Here is an 18752-nt window from a genome sequence, read left to right on the forward strand (position 1 = left end):
TATCTACTGTGAAATAAGTAATTCATCAAAACCCATTCAATATCATCAGTGAAGAAGGGCGCTGCATGATCTGACAACATCTACTGATCTGAACATAACACAACTACTGATGATCAATACTCATGGCATTTTTATACGTCTATCCTTTCTGCTATTCTCAACTGGAGGTGGGGGCATGAGTCCGCTGCTGTTCTTCCATTTGTGTCTAATCTATCAAATGCAACTGTGAGATTATTTCATGTGTCCCTGCCATTTTATGCAGTTGTACAAGCAGTATTGATCATATCAGGCATACTACCAGGTCTTCAGGCACCTGTTATCAGATATTTCCATCACTAAGATTTCTGTTAAACTGAATGTTATGCTCATGCTGCAGACATAAAAAGCTGATGTTTTCAAGAGCGTGTCACTCCCCCACTCATTATAAGCAGGGAACACACTATCCTACCCATTCATATCATCAAACAACATGGATCCTGTCTCCCCTGATAATGTGCAGTTTGAATTTTAACTCTAACATTTGTTCTCTACCAGTTGTTCTTCCCGCATGCAGTTAAATAGCGCATCTGAATATTTTACAATTTTTTAAAAACAATATAGCCTATGAGGATATTATTAGATGTGTGTATGATTTTAGAAATAGTCCTGACCTAGCTATTTATCTATCACTCCCCAGTTACACTTGACGGAGTAAAACGTCATACTCAATTTAACTTACCGGTATGTGACATACACATCAGAGGGACTTCTATTGGTTAAGCAATATTTTGAATCTAAATTTGCCTGTGACAAAACAGCATGCAGGGAGAAAAAACTATTGACAACGCACTGTTAATGAATTGTATAACAGACCTATGGACATTTTGAAAGTGAAACAAAATGATCATGGAGCAATACACTTCTATAAATTGTAACCAGTGCTATTATACTGATGGCATTGCTTTAAGGAGATGTCTATACCCGTTTATGTGCAATATATACAAGTGTATGGTATTACATTTATTATGAACCAGGTATCATTAATTGAACGGCTTATCTGCTTGCCTCATATATAGAATGCATCTAAGTACACAATACCAGATTAAGTGATTTTCAGGTGTTCATAACAAGGGATCAGACTGTTCTTTGTTTATACGTACCAAGTATGTCGTTCAGGCTGGCAGCAATCTTTACCTGAGCAGGGACAGGTGTCTGTGGGGGGGAAGGGAGGTGCCCACTCCTGTCATAGACAGGCAGAGCTCAAAACCTCTGAGAAGCCTTGTGTTGCCGTCCAGGGTGTGGCACACACAGTGGGTCTCTCACAAGGCAGGATTTGCATTTCCTACCAAAGTTTACATACCAAATCCACAACTATGCTAGTCAGGCCTGGAATCCTGGCACTAAGCCGACTTAACTGGGAAGTGCCTCCTGTGGATTCTGGATCCCTGATGGCAGCCCAATGACGGTCTCTTCATTTTGATTTCATATTCACTTAGAATAACCTCTAAAACTAAATCAATTCAAATCATCGATCCCTGCACAGGGCGGGAGGTTCCTTTCACTGGGAGTGGCACATGGTGGTTTGTGGAAAGCTTAGGTGCCGAGTCACTCCATCCCATGGTGGGGTACCAATGTAAACTGACCCTAACACAGTAAAATATTATTCCTGCAGGCTTCAACGCAGGGGGAGCAAAGCAACTGGTAAATACACAAATAATAAAAACTATGGCTCCTTGTTAAGCTGGAACAGATCTTGAGGCATTACCCTCCTAGCTCTGCAGGGTTGTTTTCGTCAGTAGAGTTGAGTGGACAGGACAGGCACTCCAGCTGTGTGTTGTTGGCCAAAGTGACACATAGCAGGAGGTGTGGTGTGCAGAGCAGTGGAACACCCGGGACAACTGGATCAGTGGCCCAAGGTGATGACAATAGCGCCACCATCAGAGCAGCAGCCAGCAAGAGGTGAGCCTCTCTCCAGCCCCCGTTGTAACAGCTCACTGGAAAACAGCTTCATCACCTACGGCTACGAGGACCAGAGATAACACAGGAGTAGGGCCCCACTCCCACGGGACACTAGGGACATCTCAGCAAAGGCACAGTAATGATGGCCAGGTAAAAGGTGGTGGTGGGGGGGGGGGATTTGGGCATTAACAGCTGGAACATCAGCAACTCTTCAAAAAGCTGTCAACAATGATGGTGAGCAATGATGTCAACACAAAGATTTGAGCTCTTTCCCTTGCTCTCAACACTTTTCTTTTTCCTTTCTGGTCTGGAAAGGTGCTCCCATTTTTCAAGTGCAAAAGCCAATTCCTTCGCAACACAACAGAAAAGGTCACAAAAGTCGTCTTCCAAGGCAGAAACATTTGTTTTCCCACGAAAGAGAACATTTATTGATACCGAAACAAAATCTATGAAGTGCAAGCTGCACTTTGTGTTTTTTGACAACTACGTCTTAGGCGCATGTGCAATTGCGGTTTCCATTTTTTCTCCAAAAATCAGGTGGACACAGCACAAAGCATATTTTCCATTTAAAACACGGGAAATGGCATCACAAAGCATTAACACAACGAGCAGTAAATTCTGAGGAAATGCACAAAGGGCCACTGTGCAAAGGACCCTTGCCCCTGTGCATTCTGGAGTATTTTTGCATATGGTGTTTTCCAGTGTCCAACGGTGGTATGGTGGAGTTATCCCCTCTGGTATTCCTTGCTCAAAAATCTGAAGTGTCCATAACATACATACAGTAATAATTTTATACAAGAAATGTCACTTAAAATACATTTTTAAATAAAACTTTTTTTATATATATAAAAATGCCAATACACTTTGAATTCTAAGTAGAAGCAGACGGCTACGGCATTAACAACACTACTGGTGAGTTCCCCAAGTATAAAGTTGTCAATTAATGTAAAGGCCAAATTGAAAATCAACAATTATGTAAATGAACTTCCACTGTAGTATTGAGAGATTTTGATACATAAGCTTAATGCCAGTCAACAAACCTTATCCTTAGTTTAACTCTAAACAGAATTTAAGTACACTGTTGAACTAAACCAATTGTTAAAATCTATATATGTTTTAGGGACATACATACTCTTGGTCCTTGAGAGCAAATAGAAAGGTATCCTGTTTCAAAAGTGAGTCATACATTTGACATAACGGATTGAACTCATTGGAGAAATTCCATTTAGATAAACTACTTTCCTTCTCACCTTGTTGACTCACTTTTGTGGAACTGAAAAGACTATGTGAAATGGCGCCGCCTAGCTTTCTGGAAGGCTAGGCAGTCTCTAAATGGTTTCTAGACAGTTCTCTCAGAACCAAAAGGGGAAGTCATCAAGGGACACATATTACTGCCATGAGGGGCCATCGTCATTTGGTTTAGAAGCTTTATTTCCCTCTTTACCATGTATAGTAAAAGACTTACTTAAACTTAACCATTTAACCGTGGGGATGATTGTTGGAAATAACATTACTCATAATATAAAAAACAGGATAACGTCCTGACCTCAAGGACCTCAGTGGCACAGGAAAATAGTGGTAGTTCTTATTTGGTAAAAAATAATACCCTCTATGGAATTTGTGCGACATCATCTCTATTGAATGAACCCAAGGATCATAGACCTGTTGACAATCAAAACCATTCTGGATTTACGGTAATAGAGTCAATATTTGGATATTGCCTAACTAATAGGCACTTTTAAATTAGACCACTCAAAAGAAACTTATGAGCCTTGTTTTTTTGTGTGTTTCTTTTTACTATTAGTCTATATAGTCAACAGGGCAATGCAACACTTGTAAAACAAACTCTGATATCCTAGATTCTCTTATAATGTATCACACAAAATATTGTTTCCAACATCGAAAATTCAAAATTAACTGTGAGTGCTATTGGTGCCAAGCAAAGATACACTGACAACAGTCGGTGAAAATGTGAGCACTTTGGCGATTAGAAATAACAAAAATCGTCCCAATTATGGATCAAATAAGTAAGACCTTATCAAACAGCAATGTTTGATTTGAAAATATTCCAGGTAGAGTTATGTAAATAACCAAATTTCAAAACCGTTCATGTCCCTTTACATTGGCTGCTTGATAGAGACTGGTATATTCTTATTGATCAACAAAAGCAGACGCCAATTTGACTAATAAATTATTGATAATGCAATGGAAAACTGTATCGTCTTACAACTACACACCTTCACAGGGCTCTTAAAATATGGCATGGCTTATCTATTACCAGTCTGACTAAGTGTAAGAAATTCAAATGAGGAGATAACTAAGTGTAGTTCAGTTTTTTTTCAGGTCTCAGATTAATCTTTACATGCTTTTATGTTCTACTGCAATGAATAGCAAACAAGACTTGACCCCAGATAAATTATTGTTTGCAAATACAATGGATGTCAGATTTTTTCCAAATAAAAAGGCAATAACCAATGTAGTAGTGATTCACAAAAATGCATAAATTACTCTACAGATGAATGACTTACAGATTAGTTGCGCAAATAGAGAAAGGTGAGTCTACTTTGACCTAACCATTTTCAATTAAATGTATCCACTTCTTGCGATTTAAATTGTTCACATTAAAAGTAGACCACCAATAGAATGTAATGCAGGCTACATGCTAATGCATGCTAAGTTGACAACTTAAAATATCTGAAAGGCTTGTTATTTTTCATTACCAAATGATTCTTAGTATAGCATTGTGTTCTGCCAAGAAGTTCTACTTGTAGCAAGACAGAAAGCTATCAACCCCACCCTGTTCCGTTTCAATGACAGCTAAATCCCGTAACACATTGTGGGTGTGAATGTGCTACCAATGCATCACACATGAATGATTCTCATTTTATGACGCTCCTCTGACAATGACCATCACCAGGTAGTCCTCTTCGGTTTTGGCAAGGGCTTTAGCTGAGGCATCCATGAACTGCTGGGAAAAATCACAGGGCGGGAAAGCGTGAAGAACTCCTGCGCCGTCCTTGTCACGGCTGCCACCCACAGGCAGGCTGATGACGCCGGCCGCTTGCTTCTGCTTCAGGTAGGAGACCAGGTTCTTTAGAGGCCTCTCGGTGGAGCTTCCCACATCCTGGGGCCCCTCCTCACAGCTCCCGGGCACAGCCAAGAGGACACAATAGCCGCTGGGGCCTGCAGTCTTGATGCGACGGGACACCTCATCCAGCTTGGGCTGGTCCAGACGCAGGCGCTGGGTGATCTTTAGCTGGGACACCTGACCACCAGTGGAGCTCTCCACCAGTAGTCTGGCTGCCACAGCTAAGTCCCCCTCTAGCAGGTGCATGGAGGTGGGGAAGCTGCTGTTCTTCAGCAGGAGCACGCCCTGCCAGGCCTGACACAGCTTCTGCCCCCCGGCCCCCTGCTTAGACTGCAGGCTGGACAGGGAAGAGGAGGGGTGATCAGAGCGGTCCTCCCTCTTTACAGGGCTTGTGCATGAGTCAATGGCTTTGCGTTTGCGGTCCCGTTCTGGTAAGGCTGGGCTGTCTGTCCGCAGCCGCTTGTCCCCAGGGCCACGGCCTAGGCTGCCCCGCTGCTCTCTGACGGGAGAGGGTCTATCGGAGCGTGGGGGGCTGTAGCGCCCCCCGTCCCGGCTGCTGCCACCAGGGCTGCGCTCCAGAGAGGCGCCGTGACGACGACGCCCATGTTCACTGCTGTTTGGTGAGCGGTCCGGGCGACGCCCATCTTCTAAGGGGCGGCGTTTTCGGGCCTGGTCTCGGCTCTGCAGCTCCCGTTCCAGAGACCAGGGTTCACGTGAACGCCTCTCCAGGTGCTCCACGGGTTCAAAAGCTGCCCCTCGCACCCTCTCGCAGACTGCTGGGCCAGCCCAGTCTGCGTTGTACAGTTCCCTTTCCCTGAAGCGGAGTGGGGGTGGAGGGCTCCTCTCTCTGATTCTGATGGCCTCGAGGGTGGGTCGGTGGACGAACGAGTCTGCCACTAGGTCAAAGTGAGGCGGCAGAGGGAGAGGCTGCAGGTACTGTTGCTGGTAGCGGAGCTCTGTGTCAGCAAAGTCCACCCTAAGTCTTCTCTCAGGACCACCCAGAGGAAAGCCACGCATGTGGGAGCAGGCGGCCTGGGCAGCGTCCAGGCTCTCATACTGGATGTAGGCCCACGTGTCCCCCTTCCTGTAGTCTATAGTCCTGATGGTGCCGAAGCGGTCAAACTCCCTAGCCAGAGCAGCAAGGGGAACCCAGGGGCCAAGACCCCCCACCCACAGCCTGGTTGTGGGTGTCGCTTTGCCATAGCCAATTTTAATAGGGTTGTGACACACCACTTTTCCTGACATGGTGATCTTAGCGCGGTGAGCCATGTCCAGGTTCTCGAACTTTAGGAATCCATAGGTGCTGTTCTGTCCGCGAGCGGATGTCCGCTTGATGTCCACCTCTGTGATCAACCCAAACCTGTCAAACACCCTCCTCAAGTCATTCTCTGTCACTGAGACATCGAGGTTGCCAAGAAACAACGTCCTGTTGGCCCGCTGCTCATCTTCAGGGGAGAGAAGGTCCTCCTCACAGAAAGCTGCGCAGTCAGGGATGAAGGGTGGCCGGGCCCTGGCTTCATAGATAGAAAATTCCCTCTCTCTTTCTAGTTCTCTAGGGAGGGAGGGGGGAGGAGGGAGACGGCCCAAAGCTAGCTGCTGCAGTCGGAAATCTCTATATCCTAGCCCCGTTGGTGAAAGGGGTCTTTGGACATGCAAATGTCTGTGTCCTGCAACTTCTGCATATGGATCTTTTTCGATGGGGGAGCGGCTCCTCCTCCGGTTCATGTACACCGCGTCAATTTTTAGAGGGCGGTCATAGAGTACCAACTTGCCGCGTGCGTGTTTGGCCGCCTTGGCATCGTCGGGCCTTCTGAAATTCACAAATGCCACCCTTTCGTCGTTAACTCGGCTTATTTTGACACTCACGTCCCCAAATTTCTTAAATTCGTGAAATAATCCATCTTCAATGTCTTCGTCGCTCAACTGAGAGCCCAGTTCGCTGATTTTTAGAGTCTTGTACTCACTTTCGTTACTCGGAAGAGGCCGCGGTTCCCCGCGAGAATTGGTCCTTGTCGTGGGGTCCAGAGCAATGCTAATGTGTAGCTTGCTACTCGAACCAGTTGTATTAGCATATCCATGACTACTCCCAGTTCGATTTGCCACATGTCCGTCTAAATCTCGACAGTCTCTCTTTTCAGATGGTAAACTCCGTTTCACCGAACCACCACTTTTGACAGAACTATTGCCGTTGCTGCCTGCCGCCGAGAGTGTTCCCATTTTCTTACTTGTTAGGTGGCTTCCTCCCCGGTCTCGAATATCGTCCAGAATCCGCGAACGCTTTTTAACGGGCGACCGCTCCTTGCCTTTCATTTTTAGTAGACTGCAGTTACCGTCTTGAAAACAATATATTCTAATCTTACTACTCACTGTTTTTGTCTCTAACTTAAGTCAAATGTGCTTTAAATTCAACTCGTAGGCGACATGTCCGCCATGTTGAAGAGCAGCATTAAAAGTCCCGCCCAGCTTTGGTGATTGGTGGAATGCGGCTCGCGTAGAGAAGAACGATTGGTTCCACACATGTCACTCAACACAGTATAGGTGCGGTTCTGGGCCTAAAATACAGTGAGGAAGGTCAGTAACCTCTAATATCTTAGGCTTTATGTATGAGATACATACATGTTAATATTATAGTAGGCCTATCCTTTTTGGATCAGAGGGAAATGCAACAGGCTAAAAATAAGATTGTGCCATAGAAACTCCAACACATTTTTGTATTGTCTAGTGAAGATTTTGAAAATTTGGCTGAGAATGTAGGCTAAGGCATATGGTAGGAAATAAGAAAAAAATGTGTGCTTTAAAAATAAAAACTAATAAGATTAATAAAAGTAGTAACAAAACATTACAATGAGACTCAGCTTATAGATTGTTTTATGTCTTCATAGTGATCTACTCTATACTGATGTAAATTCTTTGAGAGAGTGTGAGAGAGAGACACATCATGTACAATATCAATCAAAGTCATGAAAGACATGGGGGAGAGCGAGGTGGAACTGGTTAGTGGTAGAGGAGTTGATTGATGAGGCCTGAATCGACTGACAGGGACTGGCACATTTATTTCTGGGGCCTACTTAGGTAGAACCTCTCTGGTTATGTCCCAAATCCTCTATATATTGAACTATTTTTAAACAGGGGCAATTGAGCTCTGGTCAAAAGTAGTGCACTATGTGGGAATAGGGTGCCATTTGGGACACAATCTCTCTGCCTGTACGGCTGCAYCCAAAGTCACTGGCGCCAGTACTGGTGCACTGCCAGAGAGGCATCGGAGGAGTGATGAGGAGCAGCTGGTGGAGAAGAGGAAACCTATTCATAACAGTGTCATTTGCCCTCATTACAGCCAGACAGATGCCTCAATTACAGCAACAGTTGAACCAGAAGGATAGGGTAGGCACCATAGCTACAGTACAGGCCTTTGGAGATACAGTATCTATCCCCTTTCATTCATTTGTGCAAATTTGTAAACTTTAAGTTTATTATTGTAAAATGTCTGGTTCGCATACAAATACAATACAATACAAATACAATTACTCCTTTTGCCGTGAGCAACCTGTTGCCAGGTGGATGTGAGAAGCACAATAACCACTAGGGGGCAGAGGGGTTCCTCTGATAAAGTGCTATGGACACTGAGGGCGTAGGCCTCCTTGTAATTTCTTTCTCACTTCCTGTGACACACCTCAAGGTCCAATGAAGGACAAACATACACAGGCTTAACCATGTTACCATCCAACCTTTTTTATCCAAGTAAAGTACATGCCACGGGAAGTAGGGATCTCTTTGTGTTGATTAAACAAATTATGCGAGAAATGTCGTTGGCAACGCTTTTATGCACAAATATTGATATAATAACCATCATATCAAAGTAAACTTGGAGTCACCCAATGACATGTTGTGTGGTCCTCCCAGTACAATTTGTCAAAAGCAAACAGTTTATTAGGCTACAGATGAATCAATTTATGATGAACTTAACAGGGTGGTGAAAGGTGATGAGCTTGATGCTCCTTTCCAATAAATATCAAGGGTTATATTCTGGTGACATAATCATCGATGCTTGGCTGCTGTTAGACAAACATAATCTTGTGTTTTTGTGCATGATAATCTCATCCTGTAGGCTATATTTGCGCTCTAGCCACCAGCGTGCAGATACAGTACTGTACCCCTATCTGCTGTTGGCTAGAACGCACGTGCCAATACCATAGTGGGCACACTTCCAATATAATCCCCAAATTTTTGGGGGGGGAGACCATATGTAGAGTTCAAAATGCGATGGAAACCCATTTAACTTGTATTTTTTATTTGGTCATTTAACCGCAAAAGGTATTTTTATGTGCACTATGTGATCATGCACAGGCTTTTATCTGCAAGAAGTCAATTTGATGGAAACATCTCTGTTAGGAAAATGCGCATAAAACAATTGTTTTTACGCGGATTTTAGAATGGACACATTTACGGTATCACCAGGACCAATGGTAAATTCATGTAATAGGTTTTGCAAAATTCACATAAAGTTCCTGGTATTTATTAGTTCATATCAATTTAAAGAAATTTTGCCAATTTATTCATGACCAAATTTAGCTAGCATTAGATAGTTAATCCAGAGATTCTGACCTTTGCCTCGATTTGGCAGTCTCGTCCAGATCTTCATGGCATTTGTAGCTCTTTATGATAGCCACATTAGCAGATAATTAGAATTTCATTTTTGGAGGGTAAATACAGGCAAATATATTGTCAAAAGCCACCTTCGCCTAGAGAGATTTACACAGTTATCAAAACGTTAAGCCAGGGTAAGCCTGAAATAAATAATGATGAACTTCACAGGGTAGTGAAAGTGCAAGGTGATGAGCTTGATGCTCCTTTCCAATGAATAATCTCGCTCTTTTGTCCATAATAATCTCATCATGTTGGCAAAGACAGTACAGTCTGAAGATAGGCTAAAACTGTTTATCCAATATAAATCCCAGATCACACTTGTAGGCAGGGCGCAACTTCCACTGAGGACAGGGGGACATGTCACCCCCACATTCTGAAATTGCATTTTTGTCCCCCAAATTTTATCATTGGAATGTGATACAAAACACGGCAACGGTGTGCTTTAAGACCATGCAGACGCCTCCGAGCAATCAGGTAGGCTGTTCGGAGTGTTTATTCCAAATGGATTTAGGACCACACAGACACCACAGAGCGGGCTGACAGGCTGTGTGAAGTCAAAGCTTCTGGAAGGCTGGCTGGGCCAGCACGGGAGAGTTGAACATAGTGTTGAGGTCTTTCACCGAGTTGTAAAAGAAAGCAGAACTGAAACTTGTACTCTTTAGTTGACTGATGTAGCTGGCAAGGTAACTGCTGTTCAACTTATCAGAGAAAATACAAAACAAGTGTATATTCGCTGTGCTGAGCTAGTATTGTAACTGACATGTAACGTTAGCTAATGTTTCATCCCGTCTTGACTGAGGTGAATGAATAAGCTACGCTAGTAAGTAGCTTCCACAGCCAGGTCAGCTCTAGCCTCTAGTTATCTGTCAGGTAGCGATATGAGGTGGCTATTATTACTATCTAACAGCAGTTGTTTGTATGGAAATGTTTTGTAGCCTTTGTTTTGTCACGCTTCAGAAGTAAATGAACTTGGCAAGCTTTTGCTAGTTGATGTACCGTTAGAGAGAGAGCTGGCCAAAAGTTGGCTTACATTAGCTATTATTTTTGCCTTAAACTAGAATTTAATTAAACAATAAAACCATCAGCCAAATGATTGAAGAATTATATTTTTTCAGTGCAATGTGAGTTGTATTAGTCAGTATGTCAATGTAATGTTATTGATCTGTCAGTTTCCCTAGATAATTCCCTACTTTTCACACTGACACTGTAATAAACAGCTCTAAAGTTACAGGCTTCGCTGTCATGGTGCACAGTAGAGGTCTGCACAGGACCGATTTCTTCATCCAGCTCCCGCCCTCAGACACAGCTTTTCATACCTCACTCTGCCAGCACCTGCTGGCTTTCTTTCCGATGGTCCCAAACCCAACCACAGTCCCGCAATGTTATTTTAGGCATATGTGATGCAGCTCACTTGCCAGCCAGGGTCCCAGCAATGTTGCGCCCTATAGGCAATATCAAATGTGCAAAAATAACTTAAGAAATAGGTTCAATTACCATAGATTCTCACATGGCCCTTATATTAGGCTATCTGTATTACTGGGCTATATCAGCCAACATGCTAGCTGTAGTTTGAAGAGAGCAGAGTTGGAGAGACTGGCACTTTCTCTTAATCTATTTTTATAGCCTACCTTTTTGGAGGGAAGATTTTCAGACAGAAAAATATGGCTGATCAACATTTAAGCCTATTTCTAGGCAATGTGGTAAACTATGTTGTGCCTTTTCCTTTTCAATGATGATTCATTTTTATGATTGCACTTCGACTCACGTTGGTTGAGCGCCACACATACTAGGCGCACTTGAACTCTAACACCCAACTAGGAGAGGTAGGCTACTGAAGTTGACACAGCTAATTCTGAGTGTGTGGCTAATGCAAAAAATGTATGTTTTTAATACGATAGGTACGCTAACACATACAAAGCAGAAGGAGGAACGTTTCAAAATAATCTGTGGGACAACAAAAATATTTTCATCTGTCTGACGCCCGCTCCCGCCTGCAGCTTGAAAAATGCTGACTGTGCCGCAATGATCTCTGGTATACTGCAGAAATGCAGCCCTCTAGTGCAGTCAGTACACAACACTATGCTCATCATGTCTTAGCAGGATTAGATGGTGACAGTGCCTTCAGAGAGTATTCAAACCCCTTGACTTTTTCCACCTTTTGTTACGTTACAGCCTTATTCTAAAATTGATTAAATAAATAAAAATCCTCAGCAATCTACACACCATACCCCATAATTACCAAGCAAAAACAGGTTTTTAGACATGTTTGCTAATTTAGTAAATATAAAAAACAGAAACACCTTATTTACGTAAGTATTCAGACCCTTTGCTATGAGACTCGAAATTGAGCTCATGTGCATCCTGTTTCCATTGATCATCCTTGAGATGTTTCTACAACTCGATTGGAGTCGACCTGTTGTAAATTCAATTGATTGGACATGATTTGGAAAGGCACACACCTGTCTATATAAGGTCCCACAGTTGACAGTGCATGTCAGAACAATAACCAAACCACGAGGTTGAAGGAATTGTTTGTAGAGCGCCGAAACACGATTGTGTCGAGGCACAGATCTGGGGAAGGGTACCAAAACATTTCTGCAGCATTAAAGCCCCAAGAACACAGTGGCCTTCATCATTCTTAAATGGAAGAAGTTTGGAACCACCAAGACTCTTCCTAGAGCTGGCCACCCAGACAAACTGAGCAATTGGGGGAGAAGGACCATGGTCAGGGAGGTGAACAAGAACCTGATGGTCACCATGACAGAGCTCTAGAGATTCTCTGTGGAGATGAAAGAACTTTCCAGAAGGACAACCATCTCTGTAGCACTCCACCAATCAGGCATTTAGGGTAGAGCGGCCAGACGGAAGCCACTCCTCAGTAAAAGGTACATGACAGTCCGCTTGGAGTTTGCCAAAAAGCACCTAAACACTCTCAGAGCATGAGAAACAAGATTCTCTGTTCTGATGAAACCAAGATTGAACTCTTTGGCCTGAATGCCAAGTGTCACGTCTGGAGGAAACCTGGCACCATCCCTACGGTGAAGCATGAGGGTGGCAGAATCATGCTGTGGGGATGTTTTTCAGCGGCAGGGACTGAGAGACTAGTCAGGATTGAGGCAAAGATGAACAGAGCAAAATACAGAGAGATCATTGATGAAAACCTGCTCCAGAGCTTTCATAACCTCAGACTGGGGTGAAGGTTCACCTTCCAACAGGACAACAACCCTAAGCACACAGCCAAGGCAACACAGGAGTGGCTTCGGGACAAGTCTCTGAATGTCCTTGAGTGGCCCAGCCAGATCCAGGACTTAAACCTGATCAAACTTCTCTGGAGAGACCTGAAAATAGCTGTGCAGCAATGCTCCCCATCCAACCTGACAGAGCTTGAGAGGATCTGCAGAGAAGAATGGGAGGAACTTCCCAAATGCAGGTGTGCCAAGCTTGTAGCGTCATACCCAAGAAAACTTGAGGCTATAATCGCTGCCAAAGGTGCTCCAGCAAAGTACTGAATAAAGGGTCTGAATACTTATGTAAATGTGATATTTCCATAAAGAAATATATTAGCAAAAATGATTAAAAACCTGTTTTTGCTTTATCATTCTGGGGTATTGTGTGTAGATTGATGATTGATCAATAGATTGATTGATATTTAATCAATTTTAGAATAAGGCAGTAACATATCAAAATGTGGAAAAAGTCACTCTATGTTAGAATGCCCAGTCATGTTCATATAATCTCAGACATAAATTGCTGCAGTTTAAGACCATCCATAAAATGTGCTATATGCCAGTGAAACGGAATATCATGCACTCAGAAATTGTATTATTCTGTTGGATGTGTAAAGTAAAAAAGGGGACATATTTGCATATTTTGTGGTCTTGTGAAGGCTGGCTGAATTCTGGCAAAGAGTATGTACTTTTATCTCAGCATCTCTACAGATTTTCCCTTCTCCCTGTTTTTGTTTGCTTGGAAATGTTGATACTGGAGACTGTTAATAGAATAAATTGTATAACCTTGCATTTATAGTGGCTAATAAATGCATTGCCATTAATTGGAAGGTTGGTTATCCTTCCACAATGTGTGGAAGAAATGTCAAGTTATGTACAGTATCACTAGATTTGTTTTAAGATTAAGGGTATACTGTGCAACTTTCATAAGGTTTGGATGCCTTATATGGAATACTGTACAACAAAAATAGTCTGTGTTGAAAACATGGCCACGTCAGGGGAGATACCTATATAGGCAATCCCTAGCTGCTGGGCTGCTTAGTCCTGGCCCTGGGGGTCTGCTGTACTGTTGTCACTCTGGCCTCGCTTAACACACCTGAAATCAAATAAAATGTTATTTGTCACATGTGTCGAATACAACAGACCTTACAGTGAAATGCTTACTTACAAACTCTTAATCAACAATGCAGTTGTAAGAAAAGTAAGTGTCAAGTGAAAAATAAAATAACAGTAGTGAGGCTGTATTCAAGGGGTACCGGTACAGAGTCAATGTGCAGGGGCACCGGTTAGTCGAGGTAATTGAGGTAATATGTACATGTAGGTAGAGTTAAAGTGACTATGTATAGCTAATAAACAGAGAGTAGCAGCAGCGTAAAATAGGCGGAGGGGGGGGGGAGGCAATGCAAGTAGTCTAGGTAGCCATTTGATTAGCTGTTCAGGAGTCTTATGGTTTTGGGTAAAAGCTGTTAAGAAGCCTTTTGGACTTAGCGGTCCTGGATGTCAGGAAGCTTGGCCCCAGTGATATACTGGGCCGTACACACTACACTCTGTAGTGCTTTGCTTTCGGAGGTCGAGCAGTTGCCATACCAGGCAGTGATGCAACCAGTCAGGATGCTCCCGATGGTGCAGCTGTAGAACTTTTTGAGGATCTGAGGACCCATGCCAAATATTTTCAGTGTCCTGAGGGGTGTGTTTGGACCATGATAGTTTGTTGGTGATGTGGACACCAAGGAACTTGAAGCTCTCAACCTGCTCCACTACAGCTCCGTCGATGAGAATGGGGGCATGCTCGGTTCTCCTTTTCCTGTAGTCCACAATCATCTCCTTTGTCTTGATCACGTTGAGGGAGAGGTTGTTATCCTGGCACCACGCGGCCAGGTCTCTGACCTCCTCCCTATAAGCTGTCTCATCGTTGTCGGTGATCCGGCCTACCACTGTTGTGTCACCGGCAAACTTAATGATGGTGTTGGAGTCGTGCTTGGCCATCCAGTCATGAGTAAACAGGGAGTACAGGAGGGAACTGAGGATCAGCGTGGCGGATGTGTTGTTACCTACCCTTACCAGGATCCAGTTGCAGAGGGAGGTATTTAGTCCCAGGGTCCTTAGCTTAGTGATGAGCTTTGAGGGCATTATGGTGTTGAACGCTGAGCTATAGTCAATGAATAGCATTCTCACATAGGTGTTCCTTTTGTCCAGGTGGGAAAGGGCAGTGTGTAGTGCAATAGAGATTGCATCATCTGTGGATCTGCTGGGGCGGTATGCAAATTGGAGTGGGTCTTAGGTTTCTGGGATAATGGTGTTGATGTGAGCCATGACCAGTCTTTCAAAGCACTTCATGGCTACAGACGTGAGTGCTATGGGTCGGTAGTCATTTAGGCAGGTTACCTTCGTGTTCTTGGGCACAGGGACTATGCTGCCCTACCAAGTAAAAAGGCAGTAACTGCTCATAGCGTGGAACTGAGAAGAATGACTTTTATTTACCTTGGTTTCACAGTAACTTTATGCAATTACTGCTAATGTGACCCCCATTTTCTCCAAAACACAATACAATAGAGGCAGGACACTTGTCCACATAATTAAGCACGTATTTAATGTATCAAAAATGACATTAACTCATTTTCGACCAAATGAGTAGATACTGCCTTTTTGCTTGGTAGGGCAGTATGGTGATCTGCTTGAAACATCAATCAATCAATCACATTTATTTATAAAGCCCTTTTTACATCAGTGATGTCACAAAGTGCTATTCAGAAACCCAGCTGGGTTTCACTGATGTAAAAAGGGCTTTATAAATAAATGTGATTGATTGATTGATGTTTCAAGCAGATCACCATACTGCCCTACCCCAAACAGCAATCAATTGAGATGTAGAAGCACAGTGGCTAGAAAGGCAGGAACCTAGGAAGAAACCTGGAGAGGAACCAGGCTCTGAGGGGTGGCCAGTCCTCTTCCAGTCCTCTTCTGGCTGTGCGGGTGAAGATTATAACAGTACATGGCCAAGATGTTCAAACGTTCATAGATGACCAGCAGGGTCAAATAATAATAATCACAGTGGTTGTAGAGGGTGCAACAGGTCAGCACCTCAGGAGTAAATGTCATTCAGAGTTAGAGACAGCAGGTGCGGTAGAGAAAGAGGTTTGAAAACAGCACGGTAGCACGTCCGGTGAACAGGTCAGGGTTCCATAGCCGCAGGCAGAACAGTTGAAACTGGAGCAGCAGCACGACCAAATGGACTGGGGACAGCAAGGAGTCATTAGGCCAGGTAGTTCTGAGGCATGGTCCTAGGGCTCAGATCCTCTGAGAGAAGAGAAAGAGAGAGAGAGAATTAGAGGGTGTATACTTAAATTCCCACAGGACACCGGATAAGACAGGAGAAATACTCCAGATATAACAGACTGACCCTAGCCCCAAAACACAAAAACTATTGCAGCATAATTACTGGAGGCTGAGACAAGAGGGGTCGGGAGATACTGTGGCCCAGTCTGACTATACCCCCGGACAGGGCCAACCAGGAAGGATATAACCCCACCCACTTTGCCAAAGCACAGCCCCCACACCACTAGAGGGATATCTTCATCCACCAACTTACTACCCTGAGACAAGGCCAAGTATAGCCCAGGAAGATCTAGCCCATGACACGAACCCGAGGGGGGCGCCAACCCGGACAGGAAGATCACGTCAGAGACTCAACCCACTCAAGTGATGCACCCCTCCTAGGGACGGCATGGAAGAGCACCAGTAAGCCAATGACTCAGCCCCCGTAATCGGGTTACAGGCAGAGAATCCCAGTGGAGAGAGGGGAACTGGCCAGGCAGAGACAGCAAGGGTGGTTCGTCGCTCCAGTGCCTTTCCGTTCACCTTCACACCCCTGGGCCAGACTACACTCAATCATAGGACCTACTGAAGAGATGAGTCTTCAATAAAGACTTAAAGGTCGAGACCGAGTCTGCATCTCTCACATGGATAGGCAGAGCATTCCATAAAAATGGAGCTCTATAGGAGAAAGCCCTGCCTCCAGCTGTTTGCTTAGAAATTCTAGAGACAGTAAGGAGGCCTGCGTCTTGTGACCGTAGCGTATGTGTAGGTATGTACGGCAGGACCAAATTGTAAAGATAGATAGGAGCAAGCCCATGTAATGCTTTGAAGGTTAGCAGTAAAACCTTGAAATCAGCCCTAGCCTTAACAGGAAGCCAGTGCAGAGAGGCTAGCACTGGAGTAATATGATCACATTTTTTGGTTCTAGTCAAGATTCTGGCAGCTGTGTTTAGCACTAACTGAAGTTTATTTAGTGCTTTATCCGGGTAGCCGGAAGTAGAGCATTTGCAGTAGTCTAATCTAGAAGTGACAAAAGCATGGATACATTTTTCTGCGTCATTTTTGGACAGAAAGTTTCAGATTTTTGCAATGTTACGTAGATGGAAAAAAAAGCTATCCTTGAAACAGTCTTGATATCTTCGTCAAAAGAGAGATCAGGGTCCAGAGTAATGCCGAGGTCCTTTAGAGTTTTATTTGAGACGAATGTACAACCATCAAGATTAATTGTCAGATCCAACAGAAGATCTCTTTGTTTCTTGGGATCTAGAACTAACATCTCTGTTTTGTCCAAGTTGTTTTTCCCTTTGTAGTCTGTAATAGTTTGCAAGCCATGCCACATCCCACGAGTGTCGGAGCCAGTGTAGTACGATTCAATCTTATTCCTGTATTGACGCTTTGACTGTTTGATGGTTTGCCGGAGGGCATAGCGTGATTTCTTATAAGCTTCCGGGTTAGAGTCCCGCTCCTTGAAAGTGGCAGATCTACCCTTTAGCTCAGTGCGGATGTTGCCTGTAATCCATGGCTTCTGGTTGGGGTGTGTACGTACAGTCACTGTGGGGACGACGTCATCGATGCACTTATTGATGAAGCCAGTGATTGATGTGGTGTACTCCTCAATGCCATCGGAAGAATCCCGGAACATATTCCAGTCTGTGCTAGCAAAACAGTCCTATAGCTTCGCATCTGCTTCATCTGACCACTTTTTTACTGACTGAGTCACTGATGCCTACTGCTTAAGTTTTTGCTTGTAAGCAGGAATCAGGAGGATAGAATTATGGTAAGATTTGCCAGATGGAGGGCGAGGGAGAGCTGTTTGTGGAGTAAAGGTGGTCTAGGTTTTWTTTCTCCTCTAGTTGCACATTTAACATGCTGGAAGAAATGAGGTAAAAGCGGATTTAAGTTTCCCTGCATTAAATTCCCCGGCCATTAGGAGAGCCACCTCTGGATGAGCATTTTCCTGTTTGCTTATGGCCGTATACAGCTCATTAAGTTCGATCTTAGTGCCATCATCGTTTTGTGGTGGTAAATAGACAGCTACGAAGAATATAGATGAAAACTCTCTTCGTAAATAGTGTGGCCTACAGCTTATCATGAGACTTCCTTACTATTAGATTTCGTGCACCAGCTGTTGTTTACAAATATACATAGACCGCCACCCCTTGTCTTACCAGAGGTTGCTGTTCTATCTTGCCGATACAGTGTAAAGCCTGCCAGCTGTATGTTATTCATGTCGTCGTTCAGCCACGACTTTCTGAAACATAAGATATTACAGTTTTTAATGTCCTGTTTGTAGGATATACGTGATTGTAGTTCGTCTACTTTATTATCCAATGATTGTACGTTGGCTAATAGGACTGATGGTAAAGGCAGATTACCCACTCGTCGTCGGATCCTAACAAGGCACCTCGACCTATGTCCCCGATATCTCCGTCTCTTTCTCCTGCAAATGACAGGGATGAGGGTCTTGTCGGGTGTATGAAGTAAATCCTTTGCGTCCGGCTTTTTAAAGAAAAAGTATTCTTCCAGTCCTAGGTGATTAA

General features: G+C 43.9%; 1 protein-coding gene across 1 annotated transcript; it reads right to left on the reverse strand.

The window, feature by feature from the left end:
- Positions 1-2322: 2322 nt before the first annotated feature.
- LOC111967087 (RNA-binding protein 15-like) lies at positions 2323-7487 on the reverse strand. Its single transcript, XM_023991981.2, has one exon. It carries the CDS (start codon positions 7334-7336, stop codon positions 4823-4825), a length of 2514 nt encoding a protein of 837 aa, XP_023847749.1. The 5' UTR covers positions 7337-7487; the 3' UTR covers positions 2323-4822.
- Between the last annotated feature and the right edge of the window lie 11265 nt (positions 7488-18752).

Source organism: Salvelinus sp. IW2-2015, linkage group LG1 (genome assembly GCF_002910315.2).
Source record: "Salvelinus sp. IW2-2015 linkage group LG1, ASM291031v2, whole genome shotgun sequence".
NCBI lineage: Eukaryota > Metazoa > Chordata > Actinopteri > Salmoniformes > Salmonidae > Salvelinus > Salvelinus sp. IW2-2015.